This window comes from Poecilia latipinna, unplaced genomic scaffold, assembly GCF_001443285.1.
Source record: "Poecilia latipinna isolate Pla-1442-1.1 unplaced genomic scaffold, P_latipinna-1.0 Scaffold1952, whole genome shotgun sequence".
Taxonomy (NCBI): domain Eukaryota; kingdom Metazoa; phylum Chordata; class Actinopteri; order Cyprinodontiformes; family Poeciliidae; genus Poecilia; species Poecilia latipinna.
The window spans coordinates 109010-123393 of record NW_015114568.1 but is presented as its reverse complement, the minus strand read 5'-3'; the positions used below and the strand labels follow the sequence as shown (position 1 = coordinate 123393).

The 14384-nt window shown below is 42.4% G+C and overlaps 1 protein-coding gene and 1 long non-coding RNA gene across 2 annotated transcripts in view; both read left to right on the top strand.

Annotated features, from left to right (window-relative positions):
- Nucleotides 1–50: 50 nt before the first annotated feature.
- LOC106935357 (cytoskeleton-associated protein 5-like) lies at nucleotides 51–9104 on the top strand. Its single transcript, XM_015015792.1, has 14 exons — nucleotides 51–306; nucleotides 391–563; nucleotides 1926–1949; nucleotides 3707–3871; nucleotides 3952–4072; nucleotides 4499–4678; nucleotides 4756–4943; nucleotides 5633–5708; nucleotides 5783–5971; nucleotides 6050–6187; nucleotides 7516–7599; nucleotides 7686–7845; nucleotides 7922–8043; nucleotides 8248–9104. Exons 1-14 carry the CDS (start codon nucleotides 88–90, stop codon nucleotides 8500–8502), a joined length of 2094 nt encoding a protein of 697 aa, XP_014871278.1. The 5' UTR covers nucleotides 51–87; the 3' UTR covers nucleotides 8503–9104.
- A 1298-nt stretch (nucleotides 9105–10402) lies between these two features.
- Nucleotides 10403–14384, top strand: part of LOC106935358 (uncharacterized) — a 14175-nt gene continuing 10193 nt past the window's right edge. Inside the window, exons 1-3 of the long non-coding RNA XR_001421884.1 lie at nucleotides 10403–11092; nucleotides 12170–12309; nucleotides 13490–13558. This is a non-coding gene — a long non-coding RNA (uncharacterized LOC106935358). The remainder of the gene's footprint in view (nucleotides 11093–12169; nucleotides 12310–13489; nucleotides 13559–14384) is intronic.

Here is a 14384-nt window from a genome sequence, read left to right as displayed (position 1 = left end):
GCTTTTCCAAAAATTAAACCTGTACATGTCGCCTTGACGTAAACGTGGAGCCCAGGTCAGCCAACCTTTAGTTCTGTTTGCTCCTTCATGCTGAGTGTTTTGGTTTCCTCAGAGTGTTTGGAGGAGCTGGGCTGTCTGATCGAGGGCTATGGGATGAACGTGTGCCAGCCGACTCCGGCCAAATCCCTGAAGGAGATCGCCGTCCACATCGGAGACAGAGACACGTCCGTCCGAAACGCTGCCCTGAACACGGTGGTGGCCGTCTACAACGTCTGCGGGGACCAGGTCTACAAACTCATCGGAAATGTAAGAGACAAAAGGAAACAAAGTTTGGAGCTGGAAGTTCCCTCCACAAAATCAGAGACTGATTTTATTTGGATTTTTTTCCAGCTGTCAGAGAAAGACATGAGCATGCTGGAGGAGCGGATCAAACGATCGGCGAAGAAGACGCCTGCGGCTCCGGCGAAGCAGAGCGCCGCCGAGAAGACGCAGCGGGAGCAGCCGACGAACCCCAACGCCACCTTCCTCCGCAAGCCAGCACAGGAAGACCCTGGAAAGCTCAAGTAGGTCCCCGTTTTTACTGGAAACCAGTAAAACATGCTCCAGTTATGAACGGAAATATAAAGATGCTTTACAAACTGTCACACTTGGATGAATCTGCACAAACTAACTGACCACAAAATGATCAATATTTATCAGATTTCTTCCTTTAACCAGTAGAAACTGAGTAACTATATGGACCACAGCAGTTTTATTTATATTTATCATACATTCATATCACAACAGTGTTTAAATTATTATTGAAGGTACCCAATATGGACTCCGTCTGGGGAAAACAAGGCAAAGAAAAGTCTATATAGATCAATCTGTCCACTGTCGCCCCCTGCAGGTTTGTTTTTGCAGAGCAGTTAGCATCTACAGGTTAAGTTTCTCATAATTCACTCTATTGGTAATTTGGGAACTTATTCACCTGGTAAAGGGTTGCCAAGTGTCGGAGGAAACTAAGGAACTAAAACATTTTATTTACATTTGATAAAGAAACAAACCCAGTTTTACATAAAATGTCCAAGTCTCTGCTTTTATCATTTAAATCCAGTTTCGGTGTTTTTAATTAAAGTTTGCATATTTTATCTTGGAGGTGAATTATTGACATTATTCAGCTCTGGAAAAAATTAAGAGACCATTTAAAATGATCAGTTTCACTTTTTATAGGTTTGTTTGAATAAAATTAACATATTTTTATTCTATGAACTTCTGACATGTCTCTGAAATTCCAAGCATAAATTTTGTATTTGCAGAAAATGAGAAATCATCAAAATAATGAAAAAGATGCAGAACTTTCAGACCTTGAATAACGCAAAGAAAATCGAGTTCATATTCATTTAGAAACAACAACACTATCGTTTTAACTCAGGAAGAGTTCAGACATCAGTATTTGGTGGAATAACCAGGAGCTTTTCAATGTTCTCTCCTTTTTTCCCAAAGCTGTATATTTTTTCTATTTTGTGATCTCTAGTCTTTACAAACTAAAACTGGAAATTAAAGTATTTAATAGATGATTGTTAGAACCAAGTGATAAAGAGCCCGACTTTCTTGTTACATCCTTCATTTAAAGTGTATCCATGCGTTTCTCTCTGACGTCTGTTTAAATGTTTGTGTGTGAGACTTTCTGACCTTTCCGGCCGTTTTCTCACCAGCATGCTGGCCGTTCCTCTTTTACCTGTCTGTATTTAAATGTTTGCCAACATCTGATCTGTCCTCCTGCTCATCCTGGCCTCTGAGCCGCTGCATGCTGGGTTGCTCTCACAGTCGCACATCAGATCAGTGAGTCTGTGAAACCAACCTGCCTCTGGTCGTTTCTGTCTCCTAACCCTTCATCTTTCTTCCTGTGTGACCTGCTCTGCCTGCCTTCCTTTCCGGAGCAGAATAATGTATCGCACGTATAGGATGTGAGTACAACTCCTCCTCCTGCTTTCTGTGTCGTCACTGCAAATTCACCCTAATGCTCGTCATAAATCAGCCCAACAACCAAAAACCTGCTGAGTTCTGGTGAAGCATTGCACTAACTCGCTCATCCCTCCTCTTCCTCACTCGCCTGTTTATGTTTGAGAGAACCTGAGAATCGGATCAGGCCGGCTGCGTGGCGTCCAGTCAGCCGCTGAGTTGTGAACATTATTCCCAGCAGCAAAAGTGGAAAAGAATGGTCATTCTTGCTAATGGATCATCTGATCCAGATTCTGCAGGATGTTTGCAAACATTTTTACAGCGTTTCTCATCAAATTAGATGAAGATGTGAAGGAAATATTGGTTTAGTTCCTTCGCAGCCATAGTGTTTACTCCATGTTGAAACGCTGAGCCGTGTTCCTCGGCCTGGATGTTGGGAGGAGTTTAACTCACCGGCTGCCTGACTTTAAAAAGTTTAGAAGCAAAATGAAAACCTGAAGCTGATGCTTTCATAAGTTTTAGGATCATTTGTGGCTCTAATATTGCTTGTTTAAATTTATTTCTGAAGAGGAAAAGATAAAAGTCTAAATTATTTTTTGATCTTTAGTCATAAAGTTTCTGAGCTGCTCCTGATCAGACTCGGATGTTAAAGACCAGCATGTAACAACTACTGACTTGGCAGATCAATTACTCTTTATTTTCTAAAAGTTGAGATAAAAACTGGAAACTCCTGAAGTTATTTAATTTCATCTAAAGTTTGTTTGGGTTTTTGTCCTATAACTTTGGGCGAAACGACGTCGTTGACGTCCCGTTTCGCCTCCTTCGGCCTCTGATTCTGTTCATCTGTTATCCTTCACTTCCTGTGTTTAGATGAGCTAAAAGGTTCGTCTCAAGCTAACGGTGCTCATGATGATCCGTGGTGCTGCAGACCAACGTCACTTTGTCAAATAAAAGACAGAATCATGTTGAATAGATTTGAGTTTAGATTTTTATGACGGATTGTCCTTAATCTAGGAAACGCTTCGCAGCTGCTTGTGTCCATGTTCCCTCTGTGGTCTCTGTAGCTCATGAACGCCTGCGATCGGTTCGGCCATGTTGTTTTGTGAGGTCAGTGCTGTGAAGCTCCAGTTCAGACGGACCGACCCAACCTCAGCATCAACAACGACCTTTCCAACTAAATTCACCATGAAATGTGACTTTTACGATGTGTAAAATTCACGGTTTCCACTCAAACCTGAAGTGGCCAAAATTTCCAGAAAAAGAAATTTAAAGTTTTAGGAAGAGAGACCTGCTTCGATGCCCTTACAGCTTCGCTGTTGTTGTGGCTGTCATTACAAATTTGTCGATTTTCCATTAATGTCAAAAAACACTTTAGCAATCGCAGCGTTTATAAGTGTCTTTACCCTCCAAGTCATTAAAACGTGGCGCCATCATCCTCCTGCCAGTAGTAGCGTCTGGTTGTTGATCACTTTCACTCATGTGAAGTGAAAAAAGTGTTTTTAATGTTAGTTTTTATGCGGCTGAACAAAACCACTTCGTCCTGGCTCAGAAAATGTCTTTATAAATTGTCACGTTTCCATAAAACAAATTTATTTTAGGAAGTTCATATTTGCACACGGTTTGGGTCATGTATGTCAAATATCGCCCGACTCGGTTCAGATCCGTAAACGTCTGAGGTGATTCAGTATGGAAGTCCAGACTGGAGCTAGAAGCACTGATCTCTACCCAGTAGAACTGACTGGTTCCTCTGCTGCCCGTCCAGTCAGTCCCGGCAGAACGCGCACAGCGACCATCCCTCCATCCCCAAGGAGTTCCAGCTGGACCTGGACATGATAGAGCAGGACCAGCGGAGCGTGTGTGAGCTGCCGGACCTGGTCCAGCACCAGCTGGACGAGCTGCTGGAGCCCGTCATGATCCCGGAGCCCAAGTAAATGCACCGCCGTCCCCAAACGGAACCGGTCCGACTCAACCAGAAACGGCCTTAACGTTCCTGTGTTTCCTTCCAAGGATCCGCTCCATCTCTCCTCACTTTGACGACCTTCACAGCAGCACGGCCTCCACCATCAACTTCGTCATCTCTCAGGTGGCGAGCGGCGACATCGGCACCAGCATCCAGGCGCTGGCTCAGGTCCGGTCCACCTCCACTAACCGCTCTACATCACTTTTTACATGGTTGCATGTAAAATCTGAGAATCTGCCAATTTATTCACCTGATTTAGTATCAGAATAATCTATGACTAAAATAATCAGTTGGAGCCCATAAAAATAATTTATACTTCTGGAAAAATTATTCTGAAAACGTCTCGACTCGTTCTGAAAATAGTCAGAACAGATCAGACTGAAACCTCATTATCCAAAAACGATTGTGTGCAAAAAATTAAAGATGATGAATATTATTAAAAAATTTAGTCCTGAGCAGTATTCACCGAATGCAGAGACGGCTATTTAGTCATATCTTAAGTTTATTCATCAGTTTTTAAAATGCATTCTTCTGCCTTTGAGGACATTTATCAATATGGCCCAAAGTTTGACCTTCCTCATGACCTTCTCTCAGATTGACGAGGTTCTGCGTCAGGAGGACAAGGCCGACGTCATGTCGGGTCACATCGACCAGCTGCTCATCGCCACCATCATGCAGCTGCGCCTCATCAACAGCACGCACCTCGCAGACGACCGCGTGGACAAGACGGACCTCATCAAGCTGTACAGCTGCATCATGGGAAACATGATGTCTGTGAGTGAGCGCTCGGAGCGACGCCCTGCTGCTCGGTGACCCGCAGGCGGCCTCTAACCCCGTTCTCCTCCCCTCAGCTGTTCTCCATGGAGACGCTGGCCCGCGAGGCGTCGATTGGTGTTCTGAAGGACCTGATGCACAGCCTGATCACGCTGATGCTGGACATCCGAGTGGAGGACGTGGAGGACGGGACGCAGGTCATCCGCTCCGTCAACCTGCTGGTGATCCGAGTTCTGGAGCACTCGGACCAGACCAACATATTCAGGTGGGTAGAAACGGATCCGTCTCTCTGACTGGGTCAGAACTCTGCAGCCTTTATCTCTGAGAGTGTGTGTGTGTGTGTGCTGCTTCTAAAAACCACCCAGCTGTTTTTGGAAATCATGTTTTTTGGTGTCTGGAAAATGAACCATTTCAATAACCTCCTAAATGTGACAACCAGTAGGCGCTGCAACGTTACCTAGCAACCAAACTGTACAATGGCTGCTGGAAAAGACTAGTGCTTTATTGTTGACTTACCATCCAGAGACCACTTTCTTGTTTGTTGTTCAGGAGGCTCCACTTCTGCTTTTCAAAGATGTACGGTTTTATAATTCACATCCGAGTGTAAACTGAGTGGGGGAGTGATTTCAAAGTGAGAACTATAAAATAGCTTAACTCTCATTATCCAAGTGATTTTGTGCAAAAATGTAATGAAAATGTTTTGTGTAGACCTTTCCTAACCTGCTCAGGGCAGCATGATGGATCACCTTTAAGATGTAGTTTGTGTTTGGACTGTTGAAATGGGGAGTTATAAACGTTTTTAGTGGAATCTGAAGTGTTTGCATGTTTTAGCTTTTTGAGACTCCGGGGCTCGACTGCAGTTGGGTTTAGCTGAAGTTTAGAGCCACTAAAGGTCCAAACTCATCACAGCGAGTTGCAAACCTCCAGTTTGACCCGTTTCTCCCGTTCCCGCAGCGCTCTGCTGGTTCTGCTTCAGGACACGCTGGTCTCCAACGCCGGGTCTCTTAAAGTCTCTGAACTGGTGATGAAGGTGAGCGCCGGTTCCGCTGCAGACCCGGCTCAATCGGTCGGCTCTGCTCCGCTCTAACCGTTTATCCTCCTCAGTGTCTGTGGAGGATGATCCGCTTGCTGCCAGAGAATATCAACAGCCTGAACCTGGACCGGATCCTGCTGGACGTCCACAACTTCATGAAGGTTTTCCCGAAAGAGAAGCTGAAGCAGCTGAAGACAGACGTTCCTCACCGGACCCTGAAGACCCTCTGCCACACGCTCTGCAGGCTCACCGGGGTCAAGGTAGCCAGAGGTCACGGACCCGGGGGGAGACGTGTTATTCCTGCCGGTTTCGTTCTGATCATTCTCGTTTCTGGGCAGATTCTGGACCACCTGTCCATGATAGAAAACCGGAACGAGTCGGAGTTGGAGGCCTACCTGAGGCGAGTCGTCAAACACTCGGGGAACCTGTCGGGAACGAAGAGTGACCGCGGCAACGAGAAGAGCGCCCACGGGACGGTGAGCGACAAACTTCAGAGGCGGTTGGAGCTGAAGGCCTGATCCGTTCCTCTGGTCCTCAGATTCTACTTCCTGTTTTCCTTATTTCTAAAAGTTCTTCTGGACCCACAGATTTAGAAAAGATTCACTAAAGTTGTGAAATATGAAGAATTTAGCAGGAAATGTAAAATAAAGACCTAGTGACGGAGCTGGCCGATAAATCGATTTTTGGTTTTTGAAGATTAAATTTTTGGATTTCGCTTATTGCATTCCTTGGGTTTCCATAGTTCAGTGATGTCGGTGCGCCCAGAGCCGCCATCTTGTTTTACAGCTTTTATTTATTTGGACTTTAAGTTACTACGATGAAACATCAGGGCCATGTTACGATTCATTTTAATTACGAGAGTAAATTGTACGACAATAGTAATAATAAAAGAAATATTAGGAGAATATAGTAGTATTTTTATAAGAAATCAACATGAAAAATAACTTTAAATGAGGAACGTTGAACATTTTGTGAAGTCATGCTCTGATATCAAGTTTAAAGAGAATACTTAATAATTAATATATCAATACTTGAGACATGGGAGTTTATTTTAACTAATTTCTGAATATTGATTTTAAAAGTCTTTAACACATTTCTAAAATTTTATAGGTGAAAAAAATCTGCACTTATCAATATTTAAGAATTATTGACTTGAAACAAGCTGTTTCTTGCTGAAAAGTTCATTGGAAGTTAGTTTTGTTATTTTAAGTGTAATAAGATATTTAGTCTAGACACCAGACCAAAATACTTGGTAAGATTTGATGTTTTCACAGTGAGACGATTTTCCTGATCTTAAAAAGTGGAAGGAACCAGATGTGAGACGTGGATCCAAACTGAAACCAGCATCAAAGTTTCTTCAATTCAGAAAGAAATGATGTCGTTACTCAGCTCTTCAGAGCCGTCGGTGATGCAGGAAGAATCTCCAGTAACAGTCAGAGTTGCAGCTTAACTGAATAGGCCTCTGACTGAAGACTATTTCTGTATGACTGTCTGTTTCCAGGCAGCAGAGACGATATTCGATTCAGAAATACTTTGATTCCAAAGGGGAATTAAATATTCCTCACTAGCATTTCCTGGATGACATCATCAGTTCAGACATGGTGCAAAGATGATTATCCGCAGCTGGTGTTTGTTTAATTAAGAAAACAGTTTGACTGTGGGGTTTCAGATCCATCAGACCCAGGCTTTGACTGGTCCATAACTTGGGTTCTGGAGATAATTGGGCTTTTAGATTCTGATTCTGGATGTTTCACCCTGCAGAGGTTAAAATGTGCTGAATAATTTGATGTCTGCTGTGCTGCAGGACGACCGCATGTCCAAGGCGAAGGTCAGCGACATCCTGTCCGAGATCTTCAAGAAGATCGGCTCCAAGGAGAACACTAAAGAGGTCCGGTTCTGCTCTGGTGCCGCCTCGTTGACCTTTGACTCCAGAGTTGATTGGTTGTTAATCTGAGGAAACCGTTTCCCCCCCAGGGCCTGACCGAGCTCTACGAGTACAAGCAGAAGTACTCTGACGCCGACCTGGAGCCGTTCCTCAGAAACACGTCGCAGTTCTTCCAGAGCTACGTGGAGCGAGGCCTGCGGGTCATCGAGTCGGAGCGTGAGGGAAAACCTCGGATCCAGAGCTCCTCAGGTTCTTCTGGGTTTTTTACGTCTGCCAGCCTGGTGGGTTTGTGTGTGTGTGTTAACGTCGCTGTGTGCGTTTGCAGTGATTCCTCAGCACAACGTGGAGTCCAGCCTCAGCAGCAGCAACGAAGAGCTGAAACCCGCCGTTTACTACGAGAGGCTGAAGATCCTCCGGCAGAGACAAGGCCTGGAAAACACGACCAGGGTGAGTCCAAACATCCGCCGCCTGGTTCCGGTTCCATGATGCTGCTGGGGAAATTACCCATTTATTAAAATTTTTATAAGATTTTATTTGAGTTTGGAAAAAGTGGAAACTTTTTAGAAAAAAACTTGTAAATGTCAATTTTTTATTTATCTAATTGTGAAATTGCTCGGTCGCCATGGTAACCGCTCCCCTCTGACGGCGCAGGCTCTCAGCAGCGAGGACGAGCCTCCGCAGCGGCCAGCCATCTCCTCCCTGCTGTCCTCCAAGCCGTCCGTGGCCTCGTCCACCGACATGCTCCACAGCAAGCTGTCGCAGCTGAAGGAGTCCCGGGAGCTGTACCAGCAGGAGCACAACGCGCGCTCCGGATCGCCGACCCGCGCCCGCGCCGCCTCGCCCGCCACCGCCAACCTGGACGACCTGAAGAAGCGTCTGGAGCGGATCAAGAGCAAGCGGCAGTGAGGCGTTTCGACCGCTCCCTCTCCCCCGTCTCCCCGCTCCCAATGCACGGACAGGAGGAAGGCCGCGGCCTCCTCATCCTCACACGCAGCCTGACTCCGCCCACTGTGCCTGTGTGATGAAAACATTAAAGCAACACATCCAGAAACCCTGCAGCTGCTTCAGGCCGTCTGTATTATAACGCTGACCTGTCTCTAACCCGTCATCCGGCTGTAAATATCTAACCTCCTCCTCACAGCGCCCTCTGCAGGTGGGTTTAGGTCGCATCAGGCTGTAGATACTTCTAGTCCTCATAAGCTCATCTGTTCAGCAGCTGGCGCTGGTTCCGGTTCCGACCCGCCCGGCTCTCCTCCGTCGTTGTGGCTTGAAGAGCATGGCATGTCTGTGGCTGTTTTTATGTTGGTGTAAATAATTTGTTTTAATAAAACTGCAGTTTTCCCTGCATCACCTGTCAGGTGAGCCCGTCTCTCACCTGTTCGGCGACGGGATCAGATAACCCGGTTTTTGTATTTAATTCAGACGTCAGAACTGCAGTCATCTCTTTGTTGCTGTCATTGTATAATCCATTGTTGAAAACATCAATAAAAATCTTTTTTTAACAACAATTTATGGTGTTTTTATTCTGTTGAAAAACTTAAAAGCTCAGACTAAAACATTTAAAACCCAGTTTTAGAAACTGCTGCAAAATATAAACCAAAGTATTTTTTATTTTATTTTATCAGGCTGTTCATGCAACCGGTCTTAAAATCATGCATCTAAAATATAAAAACACATTTTGTCTGTAAATGTTTTTTACTCGGGTCTCCTGAAGTGGCAGTTTAAAAAAAAATTGTGTATTTGAAACTTTTAATGTTCACAAAATTGTATCATATTTTGAGGTTGAATGAAAAATTTGTCTGCGACAGACTGGCGACCTGTCCAGGATGTACCCCGCCTCTCGCCCGGAACGTTAGCTGGAGATAGGCACCAGCACCCCTCCCGACCCCACTGAGGGACAAGGGTGTTCAGAAAATGGATGGATGGATGGATGAAAAATTTGTACAATACGCCAATATTTTTTCCTAATCGATTGGTAAAATGATCATTGGTTGCAGCACTAGATGCCTGGATAGTTTACGTTGGCATCAAGATTCATTTGCTTGAGTCATTCCAGCTGCTCATTCAGGAGAAAAGGTGTAAAACTGAGATTCAGGTTGGTTGCAGTTTGCAATGTCACCACTAGATGTCACCAAACGTCACAGCCAACCATTGGAGACATTTATCACTGACCGTTTTTAATTTGTTTTCTAACATTTTGGTTTCAGTTTTATCTTCGTATGTAGAAGTTGTGATATGTATATTTTTTATATCATAATTAAATTCTTTATTCCTTTTTTCATTTTTGCCAGTTGTAAATGTTTTTCACTCTAAACAAGCAACCTCATTCCTCATTAGTTTCTCATTCCAGTTTTACAGGCTGGCAAAAATTTCTTTTCAGAAAAATCTGTTTCTGATCATACACCAGACAAGAAAACTCTCAAACTTCAAAGTTCTGATTTTGTTATTTCTCAACTTATTAACTCGGATATCCTGAGTTTAATGTGGCAGCTTTAATCGACTCTGTTCACACAAGCCACGAAGACTACTTTCTGTTGTCTTCTTCGTGGTTTTCGCCAGTAGTACTCTTAGTCCTATGCGGCTGTTGATCACAGACATGTGTGACGCGAAAAAAGTGTTTCCATTACATTTTGGCTAAACACATCTATTACAACACGGCTGAAAAACCACATCATCCCATTGCAACAACTTTTTTATCGAATTTATTATTATTATTATTATTATTATTATTTTTTTATTTTTTTTTTTCAAAAATTGTCCTTCCATTAAGCGAATTTATTTTCCATAATTTCAGTTTGCGCAATTCCTCAGCTACTGCAATTATGGTAAAAGGGCGAAGTTGGCCTGTTCCTCTGGTTTGAAAGCCGTCGGGTTGTTTCCAACCAAACTAAGCTGAAATCCACTTAGAGGAAGATTTGTTCTGATTCTGTCTGATGCTGATTGATTATGAATAAATTATTATGATTACTTGGAAACACACCGCTAAACAGCCCGTTAGCTAAATTTAAGCTAGTGCTAATGCTAACTAGCCTCCAGGCGGGTTCGGAGCTCTGACTGAGGTCAGCGGGTTAGTGGCAGCTGAGCCCGTCCAGATTCTGTCCGAATTCCTTTAACGTGACATAATGCTGAACTCTGGACTCAAAAGAAGCTTCATCTGGATCTCCAATCCTGCCAAACGACTCAGAGCAGCGGTGAAGTAGCACTTGAAGACCTCGACCACACACCCTGCCCTGTCAGGAAACCTCCAAAAGCCGCTTTTCTTGCGCCTCTTCCACCATTTTCAGGTTTCCCCCCCCCTAATCTCCTGATCAAATGTGCCAAACGCTCCCCAAAGGATCCAAACGGATGAAAATCAGCGAAGAGAATGGAGTCATTAGGAGGCCTTTGGTTTGCAGAGGAGCCGCATTGTTTGAGCTGCTGAACGTTTGAGAAGATAAACAGAATTCCAGCGAGGAGACATGAGCTTCAAGTGCTGTTATAAAAGATTAATGCAAAGGTTTGGAAGCACACACACGATGGTTACCGTTTATTCTGAACGGAATCCCATTTTGGGATCAGATTCATGCGTTTGTTGTTGGCAGAACTGAATGGGGTGAAATGATTTCTGTGTGTTTGTCTACAAATTTTGGATCAGCAGAGACAGAAAATCAGACCAAATGGCAAAAGTGTTACAGTTAAATCAGCTGGGAAATCAACAAAAATAATAAGCAAATTAAAAAGATAACATAAGTTCAGGATGATAAAACTTAAGTAAAGACATTGAAAATAAAAATAAGTCAGAAAAAAATATCTAAATAATCACATAAGAAAGCAAAATATTATTATTAGACTTAGAGGAAAATATACAACAAAAGAAGAAGTTTAAAAGTTGGGGAACAGTTCAATATTAAGAAAGGCAAAAAAAAAAATCTAAATCAAAATGAAATGTCCAATAGTTATGGATGCTGGTTAAATGTACATTACATTTGATAGTTTTTGAAACAGCTCATTTTCCAGACACCAAAATGCAAAAAACCATCAAATTTTATTTATTTATTTAGCGTGCTTGGGCTGCTTTTAGAAGCAGTAGACCTCCAAATGAAATTAAAAATCTGCAAAAAGTGAATTTTGCTTAACAGATCCTCTTTAAAATGTAGGGAGTGATGGTAAAAAGTCATCAGAAAAATAAATACTCAAGTAAAGTACAGAAACATGAAAACTCTACTAGCTAAACCTGGGTTGCTAGGCAACGGGCTGGGCTTCACTTGGGTTGCTAGGCAACAGGCAGTGCCTGCTGACTTGTGACATTGCATTCCAAAGGTTTAGAAACAAAAAACATGAACTTATTGCCAAATAAAACCCCTGGGTGTTTTTTTTTCCAACTGGTTTGGCTGTTTTTGAGTTGAGACCCAAACAGACGAACAAAAACATGAAAAATATGAATTTTGCACAATATATCTTTTTTAACAGACTGGTTAGAGCTGATGGGACTTTTAATCCGTTTGCTTTATGTTGCTTATGCATATTGTACCATCTTTGAGTGTGTGGTCGCCTCCGGCTCATTATTTATTCTCCGTCTCTGTTTGATTGGCAGCCGGCCGGCCCTCCTGGCTGGGAGCTGCGGCCGACTGACCAGTGCCATATGGACTCCTTTATGCGCGCACGCTGACCAGGACACACACTGGTGGCTCCAGGACAGCACTCTTTAACCCGTTTAACACGCTGCGACAAAAGGTTTGGACCCCCATGTATGCAGCGTGGAATTTAACCAGCTCTCTGCGTCACACTGGGGCTCCGATTGTCTGAAAACAGAAATGTGATTTAACTTTTCCTCCCTGTGAGCCTGGAGTTCATGTGAAGATCATGAAAGAATCATAAAAGCCCTAAAGGAAGGCATAAATATGCATTTTAAAGTCATAATTATTAGATATAAAGTCATAATTTTGACTTTCAAATTCTGAGTTATGAGATTCAGTCATAATTCTGAAATGCAAAATTATAATTTCCACATTCAAAGTCATAATTTTGACTTTAAAACTTACAATTATGAGTTTATGACATATAAAGTCATAATTTTGAGATATAAAGTTATAATTTCTACTTTCAGTTATAATTGTGAGCTGTAATTTCATACTCATAATTATGAGATTCAGTTATAATGACAATATTAAGTCGTCATTTTGAGATACAAGACAGTTTCAACTTTCAAAGTCATAAATAGGAGATTTTGTCACAAATATGGGATAAGTAAGTATCTCATAATCATGACGTTGAGATTCAAATCATGACTAACAGACTACGTAGAAAATCAGTGACTTTTTTCTCAAAACTCTTAATTAGATCTTCCTGTTGGGCTTTTATTCTTTTTTTCAGGGTGGAAATGTGCTCCATAAATTCATTTTTATATTTAACCTGAACTTCACTTTGTGCAGTAAAGTTGCTTTATCATAACAGAGCAGCAACAATAAAACTAGAGCCAAGTTGAGTCAGCAGATGTTTTTTTACAGTGCAGGAATCTTAAAGGAACCTTACTTCAGTGTGTAATGGAGCAAGTTGTCTTGATTTTACCAACCAAGGAGTTTTTTTTTCCTTTCACTATAAGTTTCTGCATCAGTTTCAGGTTTCTGTCAGAGTTTTGTATTTTTTTTTTTTTTTATCAACTTATTAGTTGAACAAATGAAAATAAAAATGAACCTGAACCTGAATACAATCAGGAGGATCAGAGAAAAGCTTTAATAAAGTACCAGGAAGTACTTCAGTTTTCAGATTTTTCTGAGTTTAGATAAAAAAACATAAACCAATTTTGATTCTCATCAAAGTGCCACATTTCTAACCAATCGTTGAAAACAAAACTTTCTGCTTTAGATGCGTCAGAGATGCCTCAGCTGACATTGTTTTTTCTCTTTTCTCTGAGATGTGCACCGTCCTTCCTCCTTCCTTCCTCCTCCTCCTCCCTCTCTGCCCAGCTGAATACCCACTAAAGGTAATTAGATCATAATGACCTCGCAGCATCCATATAAAACCTGATTATCCACGCCACCGTCTGCCTAATGAGCTGAAAAACTGCTGTGTGAGTGTGTGTCAGTGTGTGTGTGAAATGTCTGTATTTTGCTCCTTTCGTCACAGCTCTGTGTGGCATCTCAACACTCACACTGGAGACAGAAACCACGAGCTGCAGGACGAGGGACCAAAACGTCCTGATCGTCCTAAAAGAGTCAAAACAAAATGAAGGCAACAAAATGCAACTGATTTAACCATCGCTGCAAAAATACAAAGTCTTACCAAGTACTTTTAGTCTAAATATCATAGTGCACTGGAAATCAGACAAAACTAACTTACAGGTAATGTTTCAGTGAGATATAGAGGCTTGTTTTAAGTAAGTAATTCCTTAATATTGATGAAAAGTTTAGATTATTTCACTTATAAATGTTTTGTTTTAAGTGAAATAATCTGCCAGCAGAACAAGACTTTTTAAAATCAATAATAATGAATTATTTAATTAAAACAAGATCTTTTATTGTGCTGAAATGTTACCTGTAAATTAGTTTTTTTGTTTCAAGTGTACTAAGATATTTGCACTAGAAACTGCCAGCCTATAGAAATTGTTTTTGCAGTGTGGTTAAATCGGTTGGATTTTGTTTTGTCTCTTTCAGGACATTTTGACTCTCGGTCCTGGTCCCTCGTCCTGCAGCTCGTGGTTTCTGTCTCCAGTGTGAGTGTTGAGAAGTTGTGACAAAACTAATTTTGTTCCCCGCTCCCTGTTCCCTGCTCCCTGCATACCTGCTCCCTGCTCCCTGCTCCCTGCTCCC

Excerpts from the sequence above, each read along its gene's own strand:
- LOC106935357 (XM_015015792.1), top strand. The coding sequence starts at position 88 with ATGCTGAGTGTTTTGGTTTCCTCAGAGTGTTTGGAGGAGCTGGGCTGT. Across the intron at positions 4,679-4,755 it reads TCATGGGAAACATGATGTCT|CTGTTCTCCATGGAGACGCT; the intron begins GTGAGTGAGCGC and ends TCCTCCCCTCAG. Across the intron at positions 5,709-5,782 it reads TCTCTGAACTGGTGATGAAG|TGTCTGTGGAGGATGATCCG; the intron begins GTGAGCGCCGGT and ends TATCCTCCTCAG.